The 24,684-nt window shown below is 36.8% G+C and overlaps 1 protein-coding gene across 1 annotated transcript in view; it reads left to right on the top strand.

Annotated features, from left to right (window-relative positions):
• rdgB (retinal degeneration B) overlaps positions 1-24,684 on the top strand; it is a 379,471-nt gene that overhangs the window by 336,068 nt on the left and 18,719 nt on the right. The window contains 2 exon segments of the mRNA XM_070093849.1: positions 4,660-4,706; positions 7,871-8,015. Coding sequence (XP_069949950.1) covers positions 4,660-4,706; positions 7,871-8,015 — 192 coding nt within the window.

The raw sequence follows: 24,684 nt of genomic DNA, 5'->3' as shown, positions 1-24,684 counted from the left end.
AAGTTTTAAAAAGCATATTTAAAAAGGGGAAGTTTTTTTTATGGAGGGGGGGGGAGGGGGAAAAAGGGGAATTTGGGGAATGGGGTGGGGTAAAGGGGGGTGATAACAAAAAAGGAGATGAAATTTTCAAAACAAAGATTATAAAAAGGCAAATTTTGAAGAGTAAAAAAGGGGTGAGAGGGGGCAGAGTGCAAAAGGGAGATGATGAATGGGAGAGGGACTGTCAAAAAATATTGCAGAAAATAAAAAAAATTCTGGAGGAGATAAACAAGTTAAGAAAGCCGGGGAAAAAATGGATTTGTCATTAAAAAAATAGGAAGTAGTAAAAGGGGGTGTAGGTATTGGGTAGATATGGGGAAAATTTTGAGGGAAATTTTAAATTGATAAAAGGAAAGGGAATTTCATGCCCGGGCAGGAGGAAAAAAACTTTTAGAGAAGAAAACAAAATGAAAATGGGGAGGGGGTAAAATTTCAGAATGAAGTTAAAAACAGCTGGAAAAATGAAGGGCAGACAGAAAGTTAAAAAGGATATTAAATGTTGGGGTTGGTATTTTTTTTTTAATAAATGTATGAAAAAGGGGGGAAGGGACCAGGGGTTTAAAAGGGGCTTGATAGTTCCTTTTAAAAAAGGGGAAAGGGGGGGAAAAAAGATTTTAAAATTATGGGGGAAAAAGTTTCTGAGTATACCCGGGCAAATGTATGGTAGGGTTATTATTAAAAATTCAGTAACACAAAGGATTTTGATGAACAACGATTTTTTAATGGTAGGGAATGTGCAGATCAAGTGTTTACTTGAAAACTTGAACAGATTTAGATAAAGGTAGGAAAGTTTTTTTTATTTTTGGATTTGAAAGGATATGATAGAGTGGATAGGGGGCAATGTAAAAATTTCAATACTATGGGAAAAAGGGGAAATTAATAAAGTGAAAAAATTTTTTTGAGGATAGTGAGGCTCAGGTTGGGTGTGTAGAAAGAGGGAGACTACTTCCCCGTAAAAGAGGTCTTTGGGGATTTTAATGTCCCCCTGGTTGTTTTTTTAATTTATAGAGGGGGGAAAAGAAGAAATCTAGGGGGTTGGGGAGGGTGGATTAAATTATGGGAATTAAACAAAATAGATTACAAGATTCTTTCTGATGATACTTTCTTAGGGAGATTCTAAAAAAAAGTTAAAGGTTATTATGGTTTGGGAGGGTGTGAAAAAGGAAAAAGGAAAAAGTGAACAAAGAAGGTAAGGTGATGAGTGATCAAATATTTAGATAAAAAAAAATTGGATCCACTTGAAAAAAGGGATATGAAAGACGTGATGTTTCTACATATTTGGGGTTGAGGTGTCGGGCATTGGTGTAAGGATGGGTTAACCATAGAATTGATGAAAAAAAAAAAGTAGGTCATTGGGTATATGTGGGGGAAAAAAATGTTATCTATAACAAAAAAAAGGGAATTAGAATATAGGGGGTACCAATTTTCAAATGGCTCCTTTTTTAAATGTGGGAGGGCAGGGGTCCTGTCAAGGGCAATGTAGGGTTTAAATAATGCAGAAAATTAATTTTAGAAAAGAAGGTGTTGAGTTAATAAAAGATTAGTGGGGGCTGAAGAGGAGTTGTTGAGGTTTGGTCATTTAAAAAGAATGGAAAAATGGAATGACAGGAAATAAATCGAGGAAAAAGGTGGGGGGTCCCCCTAAAAGGTTGGGGGTTTTGGGGGCGGGGGGTTTGGATTTCCCAGCAAGTGTGCATGAGCGGTTAGATGGGAGTTAATGGGATGAAAGGTTTTGGGACCTGAGTGTTGGAGGGAGAGGGGAATATTTGGAAGGATTAGGAAACGTTATTTTTTTTAGCCCTACTTATACTGGAAAGGGTAATCCTAATTTAAGGGGGGGTTTTGGGGTTTGGAGGGATATGTTTTATATTTTAAACTGTTTTATTTATGCCTCTGCAAAACAGTGATTATGTATTAGTGAGGTGAAAGTTTTGGGGAAATAAAGATGAAAGTCAATTTTTTTTTGGGATTTTTTTTTTTGAGTTACCCTGCCCTTGGGGGAGACAAAGCTTGTTAAAAAAAAAACCTTATCCCCATTTTAAATTTTTTTTTTGTTTTGTTTTTTAACACAACCTTTGTCCTACCAAGGCAGGGTGATCCAAAAAGAAGAAATTTTAAAATTTTTCTTCTTCTTTTTAAAATTAACCTTTTGATCTTTCGGTCGATGAAATATCCAAAAAAATCCCCTGTTTTTGACATATATAGAGTACTCATAAATTTACCCTTTTCCCAAATCAAGACAGAGAAAACTGGTGGGCCCACATGTGAAAATTGGGGTCTGTGGGCCATTGTACCCCATTTTTAAAATCCTACAGCATGCAGTGCATATGAAAAAAAAAGTCACTGTTTTTTTAATTTAAAAAATGCCTTTTTTGGGGTTTTTTTTTCAATAGTATTTATTGTTGTATAATACAACCATAAATACTATATAATAAAAACCTTTAAATACTATAATACAAAAATCGATTCCAGGTTGAGGGACTGATTACCTCAAACTTCTCCCCCACCCATTTCACTTTTTTTGGGACTGATGGCCACTGTGGGCGAAACGCTTTTCAAAAAGATTCCCAAAAATTTTTCCCCCAAAGGCCCCCAATTCTTCAAGGGATTTTTAGCAGGATGTATACATAGGTAGTAAATGTACTGAGTATTTAGAAGGGGTCTGGGGAAAAATGGTTTTTTAAGGATTTCCTAAGTTGTTTTTCCCGGGCCCGGGTTATTTTTAATATTTTCCCTGGTAATAAATTTCCCATATTTTCCCCTTTATGTGTTAGAGTTTTTACACATTTGGATATGACACGAGGTATAAAAAAAAGAGATTGTGCCTTGTTTTTGGGCTGTGTCCTTTTTTGGGTTGGGGAAAAGTTTGGGGGGGGGTTTATATTTATGCGGTATTGTTCTGTGTATGAGAAAAGGACATAAATTTAAGTATGGATGTTTTTAAAATTAAAAGCAGATTCAGACTTTGAAAATTGGTGAGTATACTTTGGGAGGGGTGGGGAAATTTTTTATCATTCTCTGCCTTTTTTTGGGATTGGGGGTTTTGGTGATTGGGGTTGTTGATCCCCATGAAAAATTCCAATGAAGATAAGGGGAAAGAGGAATGGTACAGTGCCAGGAGATGGGTTTAGGGAAAGTAACCTTTTCTTTGAAGGGATGCCTACAGTCTTGGGAGATTTTCTTTGATTTGGGTTTAAAAAGGGGTCCGGGAAATTTAAAGGTTTCTTGGTTTTGGGTACCTAGGGAATTTTTCCTCTGTGAGTCTTTGACCGATGACCAACGTAATGTTAATTGGATCATTTGCAGTTTGTTTCCAAAATAAAAAAGGCCTTTTTCCCTGTTCAGGTGTTTTTAATCTTTATCCAGGCGGGTAATTTTTTTTCTGTAATTTTAGCATTGACTTGTTTCTAGTATGACTAATGGTTTGGGAAAAAACATTGTGGGTCATCTGCAAAAATTGGGTTTGAGGCGGGTGATCCAGTAGATCATTGATGTAGATGAGAAAGGGGAGGGTCCGGCCTCCTTGTGGGACCCACTGTGATTGGTTGGATGGAGGTTTTTGCACCCTTTGCATCCATATTGATTTCTTTACTAAGGATGACTTAGGTAGTTGGGGGGGCTTAAACCATGGCTTTAAATTTTGGAGTAAGTATTTCGGGTCGATGACGAAGTTTTAAAATCAATGAAATGCCAGGACTTTTTTTTTTCGTGATATATTTAGTTCTAGCATGTGTATGATAGTATCTTTTGTGTTATTTTTCTGAACCAAACTGACAAGGGTTTAATATGTTGTGTGAAAGAGGTAGGAATAGATCTGTTATGAATTTTTTTCAAAGATTTTGAGAGGTGGTGTTAGATATTGGTCATAGTTATCGTCAGTTTTCACCCCCTTTATGGATCAGGCCCCCAAATTTTGGGGATTGTTGGGGGGATATTCAATGGATTTGTTAAAGAGCGTTGCAATAATTGGGTTTTTTAGAAGTTTTTGCAAAAAACAGGCAAGGGTCCCCGCCTTGTTTTTGGGGGTGTTTATGATGAGCATAACTTCAGTGGGGTTTGGGAGCGGGAATAGCAATTTGGGTGGTTCTTGAGATATCTGATACAGCCCATTTGTGTTTGGTATTTTGTTTGCTAGTTTTTTTCCGGGGGAGAAAAAAAATTAAGTTTGTTTGTTTCTTGGGGGAGGGGGGTTCATCTGATTTGTTAGTTTGATTGTTTTTTTTGGATAATTTATTTCCCAAAGAATTTCAGATAGAGTTTTCCGGGTTTTTTCATATACCTTTGATGTTTTTAATCTTTTTTCAAATACAAATTTAAAATATTTTCTTGTTTCAGAATCGAGTTGATATTTAAAATTTATGTGACTGGTCGCCTGATACAGGCAGAAAGGTCTCATGGTTCCCCCAAAATTCCCATGGTCTTGTGCCCTTTTGTGATGATTTTTAACCATTATCATAACAGATTATTTACAGCCTGATAAAAGAGAAGCTTGTTTTTTCTAAAATTTGGGTCTTGTATTGAGCAGTTAAAATTTTCACATTTTTGATGTTATCGTATAATATGATTTTTATATTATTCATAAGAATTAGCTTATAATGTATTATGTTTTTTCATTCACAGGATCATCCCTTTGGGTTATTATGGCAGTTTATGGCAGTAAAAAAAAAGTAAAAGTGTTGGGCTTAAAACCAAAAATCTAATAGTTGGAAAACCCAGCAAAAACAGCAAGAAAATTTAAAAGGGAAAGTTCATGTTTAATTGTTATTTTACATGCATTTGAATGAATTAGAAACTACTTATGTAGAATGGCAAAAATTTGAGATTTGTTTAATTTTTTGGTTTTTGGGAGAGATATAGGTTTTTTATTATATATTTAAACTGTTGTATTTGGGCACCTCGCAAAACAATTATGTGATGGGGAAAGTGTTGAATGATGAGGGTATTTTTTTGGGGATTTTCTTTCTTTTCCCCTCCCTCAGGGGGAGAAATTTGTTGAAAAAAAAAAATTTTTAATTCCCTAATCTAATTAATTACTAATTTAATAAGCCATTACGGGGTTTATTGTTTCACAGTACTGTAATTATTAATTTTTTTTATACTTTTTTTACTGAATTTTCAAAGAGAAGTTAGGGGAGCTTATTTTTTGGGTTAACTTTATCAAAAAAATTTTTGTACTAAAAAAAATTTTATATTTATTTTTTTTAACCCTTGACTGTCGAAGCCCCTTTCTGAAACCTATTCATGTCCAAAATTTTTTAAAAAAAATTTTTTTTTTTATGAAATGATAGAGAATCTTTTTCCCAGGAATAACCGAGAAATTTGGCCCAAAAATCAGGTTACGCCCCAGTTAGGGTCTGCGAAATAGACGGGGGATTTCGCTGACTTTGAGCCCTGTTTTTTCCAATTTCTGCCAGGACCAAAATAGCTCTTTTAACCCATTTTTTTTATCAATTGAGTAAAGACCCCCGACCATTTACCATTTAACTACCCGGGAAAAATGGTCAGAAATTGGGAGGCCAAATTTCAAAAATTAAAAAAAATGCCAGCAAAAAGGGGCCAGAATAAAAATGTTTACATTTTGGCAATTAAAAAAAATCCCCTTTCATTAGTCAAACTAGGCCCTTTTTGTTTTTTTTTGATTTTATTATACAAAAATACAAATTTAGGTTTTTAAATATGAATTTTTTAAAAAAAGGGATAAAAATATCAGGGGATTGGAAAGAATATTAGGGCCCCCGTTGATTTTATTGACGTGTGGTGTGATTTGTTACTCCCGAATATTGGTAAAAAACAAATTTCATCTTAGAGCTCAATTTCAATGTTTACTGAAATAAACAAAATCATCTTATTTTGAATATGTTTTCCCTTTTATCCCATGAGACCATGAAACGAATACAAACATAAAAATATGAAAATACACCAAAATCAGCTTTAACCAAAAAAACGTTTAGATTTTTTTTTTTTTCACCGCCGGGGGGGATTTTTTTTGCCAAACCACACAGACTCCCTTTTCACAGGGCCTACCAACTTTCCCGCTTGATTTGAAGCCCCAGAAATGGTAAAACGCCTGAAACACTGGCTTGTAAGAAATTTTACACTTCCCAAAAAGTCAAAGAGTTAAAGCATTTTTCATAAGATTAACGGGGTGATTTTTTTATAAATAGAAAAAAAATGTTTTTTCCGAGAGATTTAAACTTAAAGTGATATACAATGAATATTGATATTTTTTCTCTCTCTCTTTCTCTTTCTCTCTTTCTCTTTTTTTTCTCTTTTCTTTTCTTTTTTTTCTTTTTCTCTCTTTTCTCTTCTCTTTTCTGTTTTTTTTCTCTCTCTCTTTTTTCTCCCTTTTTTCTTTTCTCTCTTCTCTTTTCCCCCTCTCTTTTCCTTTCCTTTTTTCTCTCTTTTCTCTCTCTTTTCTCTCTTTTCTCTCTCTTTTTTCTTTTTTTCCCCTCTTTCTCTCTCTTTTTCTCTCTCTTTTCTCTCTCTCTTTTCTCTCTCTCTCTCTCTCTCTCTCTCTCTTTTTTTTTTTTTAAAATGTCAGGTAAAAACAGCCTTAATAAAAATGAAGTTAAAAATTTTAAAACCCCTTAACAAACTAACTTTTAAAAAGGAAGTTAATGATGGCACAAAAACAAATTTTAAGAAGAATATTAAGAAAAGATGTGATTAACCCTTCAGGGGAGCCCGGGGTCTCCGAGACTTGTTCTCAGGGTCGCCAAATTTCAAAAAGAAAACAAAATTTTTTTTATAAAAGATAGAGAATCTTTTCCCCCTCAAAGCACCAAAAGAGAAATTTGATGGAAAACTTATGGAATTATGCTCCGATTTTGGTCTGACATGTTTAACGCATTTAGTGTACTAGTAGAATAAATCAAAATATTTTTTAAACCCCTTTTTTTTTATTGAATATACAAGAAACCACCCCTTTTTTGATTTCAACTATCCTAAAAGGGGCAGAATTTAGCAATTTTGCCATTCACAAACTTCAAAAGATGCAATTCTAATAGGTCCAGAATAAAAAGGAAATTCCCGGATAAAAAAACAAATTCTCTGTTTTGCAACCCCAGGCCCCCCTTTATTTCTTTGGCTTTATTTGAATTTTTTTTTCTTACAAAAAAAAGAAGATTTACTGTTATGCAGACTACTGCATTAGTGTAGAAATGGTATAAATAATATCAGCACGCTTGTGAAATAATATTAGACTCACCAGTTGACATGTATTGGATGCTTGGCATGATTTGTTTACTTTTGAACTTTGGTAAAAATCGAACATTTCTGCTACTCTCAGCTCAATTTCAAGGTACTTTTCATTGTAAAATCAGTCAAAATCATCTCAATTTCTGTAATATGTCTTCCATTTTATAGAATGACACCAGGAAAACTAGAATACAACCATAAATACCATATGAAAATGCAGTTCAAAGTCACTGTTTTAATCCAGAAACACGGTCAAAGTTTTTTTTCTCATTCGCACTGTGTCCTGCAGGATTTTTTTATACTCGCATTTGACCACATAGACTCATTCTTTCATATGTAGGCCCACCAGCTTTCTCTCACTAGATTTGAGGTTAGAATTTAGGCGTCTAGTACGTCAAAACCCTGGGCGTAAGCCATACTAGTACAGCCTAAACCTGAAAGGGTTTAAGCATTTACTTCAGAGACATTATGTAAATTTTTTGTTTTATATATTATTGCATGGAATTTTACAAAATATTGTTTGCAGGAACATAATGCAGACTGTATTGAGTTGCTCTTTAATAGGCCTTGTGATTGAAACTGATATTACATTGCCATTGATATGCTTAAAGATGTATATAATTTTGTGCTGCAGGTTTTGAGTGATGGCTATGCAGCCCACCTTTCCTCACTGTCTGCTTTAGGAAAGTCTCGTCCAGAGAGCAACCCTGAGATGGTGATACCTCGTGGCTTCTTTGGGCTCCCAGGTCAAAGTAATGCATTGAGAAGACGGATGGTGAGTGTATTTCCAGTTTACCCATTTACCTATTGTCTTTTAATTATTTAATTATTATTAATATTGCATAAGAGAAAAAGGAAGTGTTAAAAGATCAGACATATTTTAGCTTAATTTTACTAACAGATAGTTTTGGACATTGTATAAAAATAATACAATAATAGTAATCATAATAATAATAATAAAAGTTCTTTGGAATATCGTGATGATAAGTTGCAAAGATTAGTGGATAAATTTTGGAGGTATGTAAAAGAAGGAAATTAAATTGAATATAGACAAGAGGAAGGTCATAATAGTAATAAAAAGTTAAGGCTATAAAGATTAAATATCATATTGAGGAGTATAGAGGAAGTGAATACATTCAAATATTTAGGAGTGGACATGTCAGCAGATGGGACTATGAAAGACAAAGTGAACCATAGAATAGCTAAGAGGAAAATAAGGTAGGTGGTGTGTTGAGGAACCTGCAGAAACAAAGTACTTTATTTATAAGCAAAAAAATAAATAAATAAAAAAATGTACCAACACTTACGTGGATGTGAGGCAGGGGCTTTGAATGTTACACCAAGAGGCTGAAGGTAGTAGGGGTTGTCAGGTTTAAGAGCAATGTAATGTTCTGTAGAGAATTGATAGAGTAGACAATACAAGATGGTATAGGTCACCAAGGAGTATACTCAGAAGGCTGAGAAGTTGTTTGAGCATTTAGAAAGGATGAGGAGATAGGATAACAAAGAGTGTATAAGTCATGGGTGAAAGGAGAGATCATCCCAGGAATAATTAAAAGAAGGGGTAAAACAGGTTTCCAGTGTTAGGGGCTTCAGCATCTAGCAGGCTTGTATGAGAGGTGTTGATCAGAGTGAGTTGAGACAAGTGAATTTTAATGCTTGACATGCTGTTGGAATGTGAGCAAAGTAACATTAATAAAAGAAATTAGGTAAACCAGCTAGCTGGACTTAAATCCTGGAGGTGGGAAGGGCGATACTTGCACTCTGAAGGAAGGGTGAGGATGTTGCAGTCAGAGGGTCATCTGAATTTTAGTGTCAATAGTCTTCTGGCAAAACAATGATTGAATGGATGATGGTGAATATGTTTTCTTTTTGGGGGTCACTCTTCCTTGGTAGGAGATGACCAATAAAGTAAAAATAAAAAATATTAAGAATAAGAATAAACAATAAGAATTCATTAAAATGTAGTTCAGTTAATAAGAAGTTGGAAAAATATCTGAATAAGTGTGTATTTATTTATTGGGAGATTCTAAAGAAAAGTTGCAAAGGTTAGTGGATGAGTTTGGGAGGATGTGTAAAGGTAGAAAGTTGAAGGTGAATGTAGATAAGAGTAAGGTGATGAGGGTATCAAATGATTTAGATAAAGAAAAATTGGATATCACATTGAAGAGAGGAGTACAGAAGAAGTGAATGTTTTCAGATATTTGAGAGTTAAGGTGTCAGCAGATGGGTTTATGAAGGATGAGGTTAATCATAGAATTGATGAAGGAAAAAGAGTGGTGCTTTGAGGTATATGGCGACAAAAAACGTTATCTATGAAGCATGGGTTGTAAATGCTGCAGCAAGGAGGCGGTTGGAGGCAGTACAGATGTCCTGTCTAAGGGCAATGTGTGGTGTAAATATTATGTAGAAAATTCAGAGTGTAGAAATTAGGAGGTGTGGAGTTACTAAAAGTATTAGTCAGAGGGCTGAAGGGGGGTTGTTGAGGTGGTTCGGTCATTTAGAAATAATGGATCAAAGTAGAATGACATGGAGAGCATATAAATCTGTAGGAGAAGGAAGGCGGGGTAGGGGTTGTCCTCGAAAAGGTTGGAGGGAGGAGATAAAGGAGGTTTTGTGGGCGAGGGGCTTGGACTTCCAGCAAGCGTGCATGAATGTGTTAGATAGGAGTGAATGGAAACAAATGGTTTTTGGGACCTGATGATCTGCTGGAGTGTGAGCAGGGTAATATTTAGTGAATGGATTCAGGAAAACCAGTTATTTTTATATAGCCAGACTTGAGTACTGGAAATGGGAAGTACAGTGTCCGCACTTTAAAAGAGGGGTTTGGGATATTGGCAGTTTGGAGGGATATGTTATATATCTTTATATATGCTTCTAAACTGTTGTATCTGGGTGACTCTGCAAAAACAGTGATTATGTGTGAGTGAGGTGAAAGTATTAAATGATGATGAAAGTATTTTCTTTTTTGGGGATTTTCTTTTTTTCTGGGTCACCCTGCCTCGGTGGGAGATGGCAGACTTGCTTAAAAAAAAAAAAATAGTAAACTGACAACAATTCTAATCTATATATTTGTGACAAAAAATTGGAATTGGTTAACAAGAATGCTGTACTGTAGAAGAACACAAGTTTACTTTCCAAGTACAGTAGTTACAATTGTATAAGAGAGATCAGTTAAGATAGGTTAGGTGCCTAACATAGAGAAACCCATAGTCATGCAAAGCATTTCAGCTCAGACTTAAGATTATGCCTTTAAATGTGTTGACAGAAGAGTTAAGGTTAAATTATTTAAATACAGTGGACCCCCGCTTAACGATCACCTCCAAATGCGACCAATTATGTAAGTGTATTTATGTAAGTGCGTTTGTACGTGTATGTTTGGGGGTCTGAAATGGACTAATCTACTTCACAATATTCCTTATGGGAAAAAATTCGGTCAGTACTGGCACCTGAACATACTACTGGAATTAAAAAAGTTCGTTAACCGGGGGTCCACTATACTCACTGCAGAGCATCTAAGATGTATGAAGATTGCATTATCAAGTACAGTACTAAGACTATTAAAATTATTAAGGTATTGGGTCATTATGTAGTTGAAAGTTAAGAAAGCCATTACATTATCTGCTTCTTGTGATAAAAAGAAATTTTCATATAGCTTTAATCCTTTCAGGGTTTCGGACGTACTAGTACAGCTTATGCCCCAGGGTTTTTGACGTACTAGTACACCTATATTCTAGCGCCCTCAAATCTAGTGAGAGAAAGCTGGTAGGCCTGCATATGAAAGAATGGGTCTATGTGGTCAGTGTGCGCAGTATAAAAAAATCCTGCAGCACGGTGCGTAATGAGAAAAAAAAAACTGACCGTGTTTTTGGATTAAAACAGCGATTTTGCACTGTATTTTCGTATGATATTTATTTTTGTATTCTAGTTTTCCTGGTGTCATTTTATAGAACGGAAGACATATTACAGAAATTGAGATGATTTTGACTGGTTTGACAATGAAAAGTACCTTGAAATTGAGCTCAAATTAGCAGAAATGTTTGATTTTTACCAAAGTTCAAAAGTAAACAAATCATGCCAAGCGTCCAATATTCGTCAACTGGTGAGTCTAATATTTTTTCACAAGTGTGCTGATATTATTTATACCATTTCTACACTAATGCAGTAGTCTGCATAACAGTAAATCTTCTATTTTTTGTGAGAATAAAAATTCAAAGTGGAAAGCGAAAGAATGTAACAGAGGCCTGGAGACGTGACTAATGAACAGAGGAAATGTTATTTTAGTGCCAGGAATGTCTTTTTTGTTTATTCTGGACCCTATTCGGAAATTGGCATCTTTTGAAATTTGTGTGAAATTGGCAAAATTGCTAAATTCTGACCACTTTATTGGATAGTTGAAACCGGTAAATGGGTGGTTTCTTGTACTCATTCGATAGAAAAACTGGAGTTCTAGTGAAATAGTTACGATTTTTGTCGACTAGTACACTGGAATTGGCTGAAAATAGGGCTCAAAGTGGGCAAAATCGCCAATGCGTAAACATCGTCGAGACCGCTAACTTCGTGAGAGCATAATTCCATAAGTTTTCCATCAAATTTCATACTTTTGGTGTCATTATGATCGGGAAAAAATTCTATTTTTTTATAAGAATTTTTTTTTTTTTTTTTTTTATTTGGCGACCCTGAGAACAAGTCTCGGAGAGGGCCTGGCAACCCTGAAAGGGTTAAAGATATGAGTTATAGTTAATATATTATAGTAGTATGAATTGAACACATTAATTGGTTGCTGGCATTAATTTATAATGATTGCAATAAAACTGTGTGTGTGTGTGTGTTACTCTTAGGCTTTTGTTTGTTTTAACAAAATTTACAAAAAAAGTTGATCACTATTCCCTGCAGCTCCAAGGTATTATTACTTTATATCAATCCAAGATGACATAGCATCTCATATGTCCACCTTACCACAGTGACAGCTTTTAATTGCACTGCTTTGTATAAGTTTATTCTTTCTGTTTGGTTTAGTATTTTGTACATGTCATGCTTTTTAAGCCAGAGCCTCTCTGGACTTGGCGTATAAATCAACAGTCATTTTGCCAAACAAATGTAGCATATGTGGTATTTATTTATGCTACAATTCCAAAGTAAGAAATCTGAGCACCATTAAGCAAATGTAATTAATTCTTTAATAATGAAAATTCCCCATTGAGATTGCTATTTTCCATTTCAAATGATTAGGGCCTATATATAGTTGAAAAACACGTCAGTCATAATTATATAAATAAAAATTCTTTAACTTTCATTTTTATAGTTTACTCATTCAATATTCATTTTACAAGCATAATACAGTTATATCATAGAATATTGTAGGTAGTGTGCAGCAGCTGTAATGTTTCAAGCATTTCACTCCCAGGTAGATTTCCATGTTCAAATTTTAAAAATTTATAGAATTATGATTGTAACTGAAATTTTAGTTGTATAACACTAAGTATAAATGTTGCTTTTGCTGCTTAGATTAGATCAGTAGGGGTAATATTCTTGGTATAAGTTTTGTATTATTGATATTGAATTTTTGCAGTGTATCTGTCTTCGTGGAGTGCGAAAGAGTAAGAATAATCCATTACTGTTATATAGATATTAGCAGTACCTAAAAATTAGGTGTTTTATACCCTAAGTCTTGATTATTTCATCCTTTAAAACTAATAGGATACCCAGAATAAAGAACTAGGCAGCATATTGTTAGTATTAGTAAGACGAACTGGTAAGTTTTCCATGCACCAGTAGATGGACCCATAATGATGGCTATGATAACTTCAACAAGCTCTCAGCTTGCTGCATAGCATAGTTCTAAGAACCTGAAATCAAATGAACATTATCTAAGATGAGATCCATAGTCATAGCTTCATTGATGTTGTTTAATATTCTGATGCACTGTTTTGAGTAACAGTCTAGAATGTTCATTCGTATGGTGATAATCTGTTGATCTATCTAGATTTGCCATGACATTTTCACACAGCAAGAAGAAAGGCATGTGTAGAATTTCCCACCAGCATTTGAAGCACCATTTGTTTACATTATACTGTAGTACTGTATAGTATTATAGATTCATTAGAATATTCATAGCAGTCATCTGTGGACTGTTTGTCTTCTTCATTAATAGGTACGACTAAATGGCAGATACTGTATGTTTTTAAAATTACAAAATCAGAGACCCTTGACTCTTTTATTCTTAGCAGTAAATAGGTATCTGGATATTAGCCAATTGTTTTGGATTACTCCTTAGGAGGTGGTAGTACTGCATATCTTAAAGAGGGCAAGGTAAAAAAAAAAAAAAAAGAATATAGTACATACATTTTGAAGGTAGCTTTTGTAGTGTATAGACCAGATAAAATTATGTGTAAATCTAGAAGAGAGAAAACAGAGCTGATAAATAATAAATATAAGTGATTAAGGTGTGTAGCTGATGATCATGCTCGAGATATTAAGGATGTAACAGCCCTTTAAATAGAGCAGTCAACCTTGCTTTATATTATTGTTTCATGCCATTGTGTTTTGTCATAACTTATGTCTGGTTTAGGTGACCATTTCGACATGATCATAACCATGATGTCTTGACATGCAGTATGCAGCATTCTTGTTAAGACACATTACCATACAAAATGATTACAACTGCCCTTTACAGGTCAAAATTCCTAAATACATCTGTGTATTAGTGTGGGACCTTGCTTTACAATTCAGCTAAAAATTACCACAGTAAGATAACAGAGGTCAACTCTAGGTTCTTCTCTATTCCCTTTGCTCATTCAGCTAGGGATTTATGATGGAGTGGCTAGTTTTCTCCTACTCACTAAAGGTGAAGTCAGGGGACTATTACTCCGTAACAGTTCATCACAGACGTCAACTGAGACACTCCAGACAGTGGAACCAACCCATAGTTAGGTGGGTTCAGAAAAATTCTGCACCTAAGTACAGCCCTTAACCTCACAAATCACACCAGTGATTGTTGGAGACATGATCTGTAACCTGTTACTAGCACTTTGCAAGGGAGGCAACTCAGGTACACCATTGCCCTTAACAAAAATACTATTTACAGTCTAGTGGCACAAGAGGTGGCACACAGATGATTAAAGTGTCCTGCCATTTGCTGCCAAACTTCACTAAACCAGATGCTGCCTCCTTTGCAACACTAATGGAATGAGGGAATGGGGGCATATCAATATCCAAGTTTCTTTAACCTCAGGTCATGAAAAAAGACCTTATCTTGCATGCTCTTACGTGTCTGGCACTGGAGTTGCTTAGATTCCAGTTTGGTAATGTTATGATGAGTTTCTCAAAGGTTATTCTCATCACTCAAATTTTCCAACTCTGAATCATTAAAATTACATGTTTCCAGTGCTCTTGTCTATCTGATTAATATTTACAGAGATGATAAAAAAGTTCTGGCATAAATAATTTTGCCTCTTTGCCTAATGGCCAGGAAATGAGTCTACACAAATTGGAGACTCCACACATTCATCCTCCTCTAGTACAGTAGGTCCTCGACTTATAATGTTAATTCAATCCTGAAACTGTTGATAAGTTGATTGTTTAGAACTCCTGAATTTGTATTCTCATAAACACCCATGGTGTAATTGGAGATGCATTCTTGAAACAAAATATTCTATATATATTTAATAAAGAATCTTTATGCAATATTTTACATTCAGTATTGCTCCTTTTCACATACAAATAACATTAAACATTGTTTAATAAGGAGAACAAAGCTACAGTATGTTGTACAGGACAGTACGTATATGTTAAGCCAAGCAGCAGCTGGATTGTCTCAGAGAGAGAGAGAGTACATGGAAAAGACAGACAGTAGAGGATTTAGATCCATATAAATTTCTTAATCTACCTAGATCAAGGAGTTTTGTGTGCTATGTGTGAGTTTCTCCAGTGTCTTAATGTGCATTCTCAAGTGAGTTCCATGCCGGTGCTGCATACTCCAAGAGGAGCCTAACATGTATTGTATAAAGGACCTGGAATAATTCTTTGTTAAGGTTTCTGTGTGTGTGTAATGACCTGTTTGTAATTACCTGTTTGTAGCTCCAGGAGCAATTTACTCGCCTATTTGTACTCACTTATTCGTAGTTGCAGGGGTTGATTCTTAGATCCAGGTCCCACCTCTTAACTTGTCACTTTTCAGGTTCACTCCCTCTTAGCCTTGTGGGCCCTGTTGTACCTGTTCTGAAAATTATGTATGGAGCCTGTCTTTCACCACTTCCTCACCAAGATCATTCTTCCTGCTGGTGACACTTCACCTGCTAGTGAAGTGTCACCTGCTTCACCAGCAGGTGAAACAAGGAAGAAATTAAGCAGGAAACTAAGCATATTTAAAAAAATTAGAAGTAAATGAGATACTGAAGAGTGATGCATGCATCATGGAGAGAGCACGAGTGTTTGGTGTTAGATAATCAACAATTTTTTCAATTCTAGACAGTGAGACAAAGGTAAAGGCTTGTGCAATGAGTAATCCTCAGTGTGACACAGTGTAAAGAATGAAGAGTAGGTCATGACAGCTACATAAAACAGAAAGGTTACTAAATGTGTGGAATGAAAAACAAACAATGAAAAGTGTTCCACTTAATGGCCTTATTACTAGGGGAAAAAGTCTCATCGTACTATAAAACAGTATGTGAGGAGGAAGAACAGCCCAGAAACAAGTACACATTAGTGCTGGATGGTTTAACCAATTTAGAATGTGTAGTGGGCTGTATTAACAATTGCAGAGTACAACAGACCAGCAGCATATGACAGAATACCTGAGCACTCCAATGCAACAATCAAATGATAAAGCTGCATTAACATCCCAAATTCCCAATCTTCAGGATTACATCAACCTCAGCCCAGTAGGACCACAGCCGTCCTCTCCACCCCATTTAGTCATAATATCACCAGAGTTAAGAAACTATTATTTTTTGAAACATTATGACATTAAAAAATATTGTTACAGTTCTCTTGGAGGTTCGAGGAGCACATTCCTATTTTTCTCGTATGTTTTTCACCCTGTTATAAGTTGCACATTTCATTGGTAACAGTTTTTGAAACTGCGTGAATTACGATTGTTCACTGTATTGTGCTTTATTTTGTGTCTTTTTTTAAACCAGTATTTTGTTTCTAATTTATTTTCTGTGATTTTGACATTTTTTAAATGGTCACAAATGAATTTTTTGGTTTTTGTTTGTTGCATTGTCAGTTACCTGGAGTATACCTGGAGAAGGTTTCGGGGGTCAACGCCCCCGTGGCTCGGTCTAAGACCAGACCATGTGGTGGATCAGGGTCTGATCAACCAGGCTGTTACTGCTGGCCACATGCAAACTGACGTACGAACCACAGCCCGGCTGGTCAGGTACTGACTTTAGGTGCCTGTCCAGTGCCTGCTTGAAGACAGCCAGGGGTCTATTGGTAATCCCCCTTATGTATGCTGGGAGGCAGTTGAACAGTCTTGGGCCCTGGACATTTATTGTGTTGTCTCTCAGTGTACTCGTGGTGCCTCTGCTTTTCATTGGGGAAATGTTGCATCTCCTGCCAAGTCTTTTGCTTTCATAGGGAGTGATTTTTGTGTGCAAATTTGATACTAATCCCTCTAGGATTTTCCAAGTGTATATTTTCATGTATCTCTCCCACCTGCATTCCAGGGAATACAAATCAGGGGACTGCAACCGTTTTCAGTAATTTAGGTGCCTTAACGTACCTATGTGTGCCATGAAAGTTCTTTGTACACTCTCCAGTTAGGGTATGTTTTAGCAGATATTGTTGACTCGTTTCAAAAAACTAACTGAAAAAAATAATACTGTACGTGTAATTTGTTCTTAAGATAATCCTGATTGCAGTATTATATCTATAGTTGTTGACCTGTCTTAACCAAACAAATGCAAGCTGTCTGTACATGCTTAAAATAAACATACACAAGGCATGACTGCATTTTGTAAAAATGAGATAAAATATTAACAGTTCAGCCTTAAGAAAATTGTGAATATTAAATCTATAGTTGTCAAACAAATCCCACTAAACAAAGGTAAGCTCTCTGTTCACAACATGAAAGGGCATATTAGAGACAAGTGAAATAAAATATCAGCACGATGAAAAAAGGAGACACAACTGCAGTATAATGCAATCCTTTATTGATAGTGTTTTGTCCAGACTGGATTTTATCAAGTCACAAACAGATCCTCTAGAATAGGTAGTGCCCTCCGCCAACTCCCAGGGATTCTAGCAAAACACCTATCAAAAACTCTTGGGAACAATCAATTGAGCACATCTTATACAATCTGGTGATTTTGTCAACTGCATCCAAAACATCAACATCAGGACCAAGAAACTCTCCAGCCTAGACATGACAACCCTGTTTAGCAAGGTGTCCATGGCACAAGCCATTTATCTCCTGCATCAAAAAATTGACGACTTCCTCATCCCTTTCTGTTCCAGCTAGCAATTTTATAAGCCCTGTTAACCCTTTGACTGTTTTGGTCGTATATATACGTCTTACGAGCCAGTGTTTCAGACGTATATATACTCAATAATTCTAGCGGCTTCAAATCAAGCGGAAGAAAGCTGGTAGGCCCACATGTGAGAGAATGGGTCTGTGTGGTCAGTGTGCACCACATAAAAAAATCCTGCAGCACACAGTGCGTAATGAGAAAAAAAAAACTGATTGTTTTTTTGGATTAAAACACTGACTTTGAGGTGTATTATCATATAGTATTTATCGATGTATTTGCGTTTTCATGGTCTTAGGTGATAAAATGGAAAACATATTACAGAAATAGAGATGATTTTCATTACTTTGACGATGAAAACGACCTTGAAACTGAGCTCAAAGTAGCGGAAATGTTCGATTTTTACCAATGTTCAGGAGTAAACAAATCACACCACACGTCCAATACACATCAACTGGGGAGTCTAATATTCTTTCACTAGCGCACTGATATTATTTATACCATTTTTACAATAATGCAGAAGTCTGCATAACTGTAAATTTTGTATTTTTTTGTATGAATAAAAAATCAAAATAGAAAGCAATAATAATATAAGAGGGGCCTAGAGATGTGACTAATGAACAGTGGATATGTTATTTTAGTGCCAAGAATGTCTACCTTGTTTATTCTGGACCCTATTTTGAAATTGGCATCTTTTTTAGTTTGCGTGAAATTGGCCAAATTGCCAATTTCTGACCACAATATTGGGTAGTCCTTATTGGTAAATGGGAGGTTTCTTGTACTCAGCTGATAGATAAAATGGAGTTCTAAAGAAATAGCTATGAGTTTGGTCAACTGGAACAACGGAATTGGCTGAAAATAGGGCTCAAAGTCGGCGAAATCGCCGATACGCATATGTCGCCGAGACCGCTAACTTTGCGGGAGAGTAATTCCATGATTTTTCGACCAAATTTCGAACTTTTGGTGTCATTACCATCGGGAAAAGATTCTCTATCATTTCATTTTTTTTTTTTCTTTTTGTTTTCAAAAATTTAGCGACAGAATGACAGTTTCAGAAAGGAGCCTGAAACAGTCAAAGGGTTAAACTTTGTGTTGGTTTTACATGTTTCTCCTTTGAAAATTATCTTTTTCAATATAGTACAGTGGACCCCCGGTTAACGATTTTAATCCGTGCAAGAGGGCTCATCGTTATGCGAAATAATCGTTATGCGAATGAATTTTCCCCATAAGAAATAATGGAAATAAAATTAATCCGTGCAAGACGCCCAAAAGTATGAAAAAAATTTTTTTTTACCACATGAAATGTTAATTTTAATACACACAAACTGAAAAAGGCATGCACAATTAAATGACACTTACTTTTATTGAAGATCTGGTGATGATTGATGGGATGGGAGGAGGGGAGAGAGTGTGTTAGTGTTTAGAAGGGGAATCCCCTTCCATTAGGACTTGAGGTAGTAAGTCCTTTTCTGGGGTTACTTCCCTTCTTCTTTTAATGCCACTAGGGCCAGCTTCAGAGTCACTGGACTTCTTTCGCACAAGATATCTGTCCATAGTGGCCTGTACCTCTCGTTCCTTTATGACTTGCCTAAAGTGTTTCACAACATTGTCAGTGTAATAATCACCAGCACGGCTTGCAATAGCTGTGTGAGGGTGATTTTCATCCATGAAGGTTTGCACTTCAAGCCACTTAGCACAGATTTCCTTTATCTTTGTAGTAGGCAACTTCTTCAATTTCTCTCTCCCCTCCTCTGAACCAGTTTCCTCAGGTCTGGCCTCTTGCTCTTGAAGTTGATCTATCAGCTCATCAGTGGTTAGTTCTTCATTGTCCTCCTCCACCAACTCTTCCACATCCTCCCCACTAACCTCCAACCCCAAGGACTTTCCCAATGCCACAATGGATTCCTCAACTGGCACAGGATTCTCAGGGTTAGCCTCAAACCCTTCAAAATCCCTTTTGTCTACACATTCTGGCCACAGTTTCTTCCAAGCAGAGTTCAAGGTCCTCTTTGTCACTTCCTCCCAAGCCTTACCTATAAGGTTTACACAATTGAGGATATTAAAGTGATCTCTCCAAAACTCTCTTAGAGTCAGTTGAGTTTCTGAGGTCATTACAAAGCACCTTTCAAACAGAGCTTTTGTGTACAGTTTCTTGAAGTTGGAAATAACCTGCTGGTCCATGGGCTGCAGGAGAGGAGTGGTATTAGGAGGCAAAAACTTCACCTTAATGAAGCTCATGTCCCCATAAAGTCGCTCTGCCACGTCTGTAGGATGACCAGGGGCATTGTCTAACACCAGGAGGCACTTAAGTTCTAATTTCTTTTCAGTTAGGTAATTTTTCACATTGGGGGCAAATGCATGGTGTAACCAGTTATAGAAAAATTCCCTAGTGACCCATGCCTTACTGTTTGCCCTCCACAGCACACACAAATTATCCTTGAGGACATTCTTTTGCCTGAACGCTCTGGGAGTTTCAGAGTGATACACTAATAAAGGCTTCACTTTGCAATCACCAGTAGCATTGGCACACATCAACAAAGTAAGCCTGTCTTTCATAGGCTTATGTCCTGGGAGTGCCTTTTCCTCCTGAGTAATGTAGGTCCTGCTTGGCATTTTCTTCCAGAACAGGCCTGTTTCATCACAATTAAACACTTGTTCAGGTTTCAGTCCTTCAGTTTCTATGTACTCCTTGAATTCCTGCACATATTTTTCAGCCGCTTTGTGGTCCGAACTGGCAGCCTCACCATGCCTTATCACACTATGGATGCCACTACGCTTCTTAAATCTCTCAAACCAACCTTTGCTGGCCTTAAATTCACTCACATCATCACTAGTTGCAGGCATTTTTTTAATTAAATCCTCATGCAACTTCCTAGCCTTTTCACATATGATCGCTTGAGAGACGCTATCTCCTGCTATCTGTTTTTCATTTATCCACACCAATAAGAGTCTCTCAACATCTTCCATCACTTGCGATCTTTGTTTCGAAAACACTGTTGAACCTTTGGCAAGAACAGCTTCCTTGATTGTCTTTCTGGTGCCCACAATAGTAGCGATGGTTGATTGGGGTTTCTTGTACAGCTTGACTAGGTCGGCTATACGCACTCCACTTTCATACTTATCAATTATCTCTTTCTTCATCTCTATAGTAATTCTTACCCTTTGAGGTGTAGGGTTGGCACTAGAAGCTTTCTTGGGGCCCATGGTCACTTATTTTCCAGAAACAGCACCGAAAATACTGTAATAATACGAAATATTCCGAGTGTATGCTTGGATGTTACCGCGGAGGCTGGCTGGTAAACAATGGGACGGGGCGGCACATGTGAGGCTGGCTGAGGGCACATTGGACGCGTCTCGGACGAAAATCGGTAAGCGGGTTTTTAATCGGTATGTGCGGCAAAAATTTTGCGATAAAAGTAATCGTTATGCGGAAAAATCGCTATGTGATGCCATTGTTATGCGGGGGTCCACTGTATATACTTTTTGACTTCCAATTGGTTCCACACTTAGTGCTGCACTGGCAAATCTATATATGAAACAGCTTGAAGATGAGCAGCTTTCTTCTGTTGTTCCCTTCCAGTCACCTTGCTCCATAATGTTAATAACATATAGTGGAACCCCAAATATCGGCCGCTGCATTTATTGGCTGAATCGTATTTAGGCCATTTTTTGGGGCCAAAATTTTGCTCCATATTTTGGCTGGTGCCTCGCAAATCGGCCGTATTAGATGCCCACCTCCCGCCGGGATGCGACGTATATATGAGTCAGTCTCCTGTGTTTCTTGGAGAATGAGCACATACTCCATGCATTTATCCAAACATTTCCTTAAAATCCATTGGTTTTGTGCTTGTTTATTAAATGCGACTATGAAATAAGCCAACATGGGCCCAAAGAAAGTTCCTAGTGCCAGCTCTTTGGTAAAGAAAGTGAGAAACACAATAAAATTGAAGAAAGAAATTGTAGAAAAATACGAGTGATGTACGTGTGCTCCAGTTTGCCAGATGTATGGCAAAAACAAATCAACAGTCACTTCTATCCTGGCAAAGAAAGAACAAATCAAGGAAGTTGATGTGGCAAAAGGGATAAACATGTTAACGAAAAAGAGATCATAAACAGTGGAAGATGTGGAGAAAGGCAGGGAGTGTAGCATGTAGGGAGGGAGTGTAACATGGAAGGAGGGAGTGTAGCAGGGAGGCAGGGAGTCTAGCAGGGAAACAGGGAGTGTGGAAAGGAGGCAGGGAGTATAACAGGCAGGCAGGAAATGTAGCATAGAGGGAGGGAGTGTAGCAGGGAGTGTAGCAGGGAGGGAGGGAAGTAACCCCAGAGAGGGCTTTGATAATTGAAGTCCTTATGGAGGGGGATTCCCTTTCCAATCAGTAATCAGTCCTCCGTCTCTCCTCCTCCTCCCTGTCTTCTATAAGCCAACAGGAGTCTTCAATAAAGGTATGTAATAGTAATTTAAATGTTCATGTATTTATTTTATTTAGTTCTTATTTAGTTCTCACTGTTTTGTGTATGTAAAACTATAATTAATCTTTAAAAAATGTATTTTTTGTTAAGATTTTTGGGTGTCTGGAATGGATTAATTGTATTTTCATTAATTGTTATAGGAAATATTGCTTTGAATTTAGGCCTTTTCGAATTTAGGTCAACCTTCTGGAACGGATTACAGCCAATATTCGGGGTTCCACCGTACTTATCATAATTCTTAGATGATTTAATGTCCCTTCATTCCAACACAAGCTCAACCAGGTTGAGTCCTCAATCCAGTTTATGCTCGAAGAAGAAGTCAACACTGCTCTTGATTTCCTCAGTATTCTTCTCTGTAAAGCTGACCATGAGCTTCTACTCACTTCTATTCATACTACAATACCAAAACTAAACGTTGCATAATCATACACTTCTTCCTATGTGCCCTCCATATCTCAGGAATGAATTCGTTGAAGAATACTCTTTTAATAAACATGTACTTTCGAAGCTTCACTGTCCTCGTCTCTTCATTAGAGATTGCATATAACATCAACTCACCTAGATGTGATACCACCAAAAAACATTCATAGTTCTCCCTACCTACATGTGGCCAGCAGTAACAGCCTGGTTGGTCATACCCTGATCTACCACGAGGACTGGTCTCAGACTGGGCTGCAGGGGCATTGACCCCCAAAACTCTCCCCAGGTAATCTCCAGGTACCTACTCCATGTCTCCAAAAATCTTTCCAACACTGAATTCTAAGCATCTTCCACTGCACCCACTACACTCAAAGATACCACCAGTAAGGGACACCAGTAGCTTCAGTCCTCTGAAGGAATACAGACAATCCTTTGCAATAATTGCAGTCAGATACTGTATTCATGTATGAAACATCTAGAGACCTCCAAACACATTTTTCTGAAAACCAATATGCCATCAGAATGAACAACTTGAAGAGCAACTGTGTTTTACACTGAAACTCCCACAGCCATTTAATAATTACAGAGATGCACAATTCATTGCCAAGGAAGAAGACATTCAGAGACATACGATCTTAGTATCATCACTCATCTGCATTTGGCATATCAAACAATTTCTGCCAGTACAATGACTTCTACAACATAACTGAACATCTTGCCAGGAAACCTCTTCATTGTTATCCTACATAGCAATAGGTCATACCAGTAAGCCATCTGGCCATACTGGGTAGGTCTTCTCAAATCCAACCTCTTCTCAGCTATATATTTGTCCAACCTGCCATTAGCCTACCCAAGAAGTTAGCTTCAACATTCCTCACCTGACACTTCATGTCACTATGCTCCCTTTATATATATATACAGCTTTTCTAGGATTGCATTATACTGCATTTGTGTGACTTTTTCCATAAAATGACTTACACAGATTATAAATGCATTTGGTAAAAAAGAAAATAAAAAATAAATCATAATTAGTTTGGCATATCCGAAGAGCAAGTTTAGGTTTGTAAGTCAATAACTGGTTCCAGAGTGTCAGTGTTGTAAAAGCAGAATATCATGAGTTGGAACCTTGTAAGTCGAGACCTACTGTACATCTTTTCCTAGAAGACGTGGTGCTTTCTCATAATGGATACTGCCAGAGTTGCACACACAAATAAATCCAAACACTAAACCCAACTTCACATACACATGTACCATGTGTGTAGGAACCACATCAATAACACCACCGTACCCCAATAAAGCAGCATCTACCCCTGTATAAGTAGTATTCTTAAACATGTGTAGTGTACCAGGGCTAATAAACACTGCAAGCAACCTGAGCCCCTAAAAGTGTCTACCTCCTGTGCTTCTCAGATTATTGCTTAGAGTGATTAGCACTTTACCATAAATAAGGGTTTTATGTACAGTACACTAAGATAAACCATTCCACTAACTGGTGACAGTAAGTGAATAGTGTACAATTTATTTTGAATGCTTCTGCTATACCAGGAGACAGAAGCCCTTAGCTTCTGCTTCTTCACTCTTTTACAGTATTGACACACATGATGTTTGTGGTTATACTGATGGCAAATGATAGGATGTGGCTGCTTATTAGGTGTCCTAGGCCATGTACCTGACTTCTGAGCAGCTGGGTTCAGAGATCTTTGGTTGTGAACACAGGGCTCCTAGCTTTCTCTTTCACAGAGGAGTGCTCATTTTAATTATTATTAGACTTATATGAAAACTGAGAACTATGGGATTACAAGGGACCCTCACTAGCTAATTTCTTATTTTCTTTGTTAGAATCATCCAGATTTTTTTTCTCTAAGTTGGGCCCGAATATCATCATTACTATGAAGCATTAGTTCCTCCATGAGGACGAGCGAGATCTACAACAGATCATCTGAAAGAATTTGCTTTATTACCTCATCTGATGGTATGGTAAAGGATAAGAGAGCTGGCAGGACAGTTTGGGAGGATGTACATATTTTGGTTCATCAAATCTTACTGGAAGTGATGCTCACACCTGCTACTTTGTAGCGGCCCCTGT

This window comes from Cherax quadricarinatus, chromosome 44, assembly GCF_038502225.1.
Source record: "Cherax quadricarinatus isolate ZL_2023a chromosome 44, ASM3850222v1, whole genome shotgun sequence".
NCBI classification, from domain to species: domain Eukaryota; kingdom Metazoa; phylum Arthropoda; class Malacostraca; order Decapoda; family Parastacidae; genus Cherax; species Cherax quadricarinatus.
The sequence above is the reverse complement of the archived record's forward strand: the minus strand, read 5'-3'. Positions and strand labels throughout refer to the sequence as shown.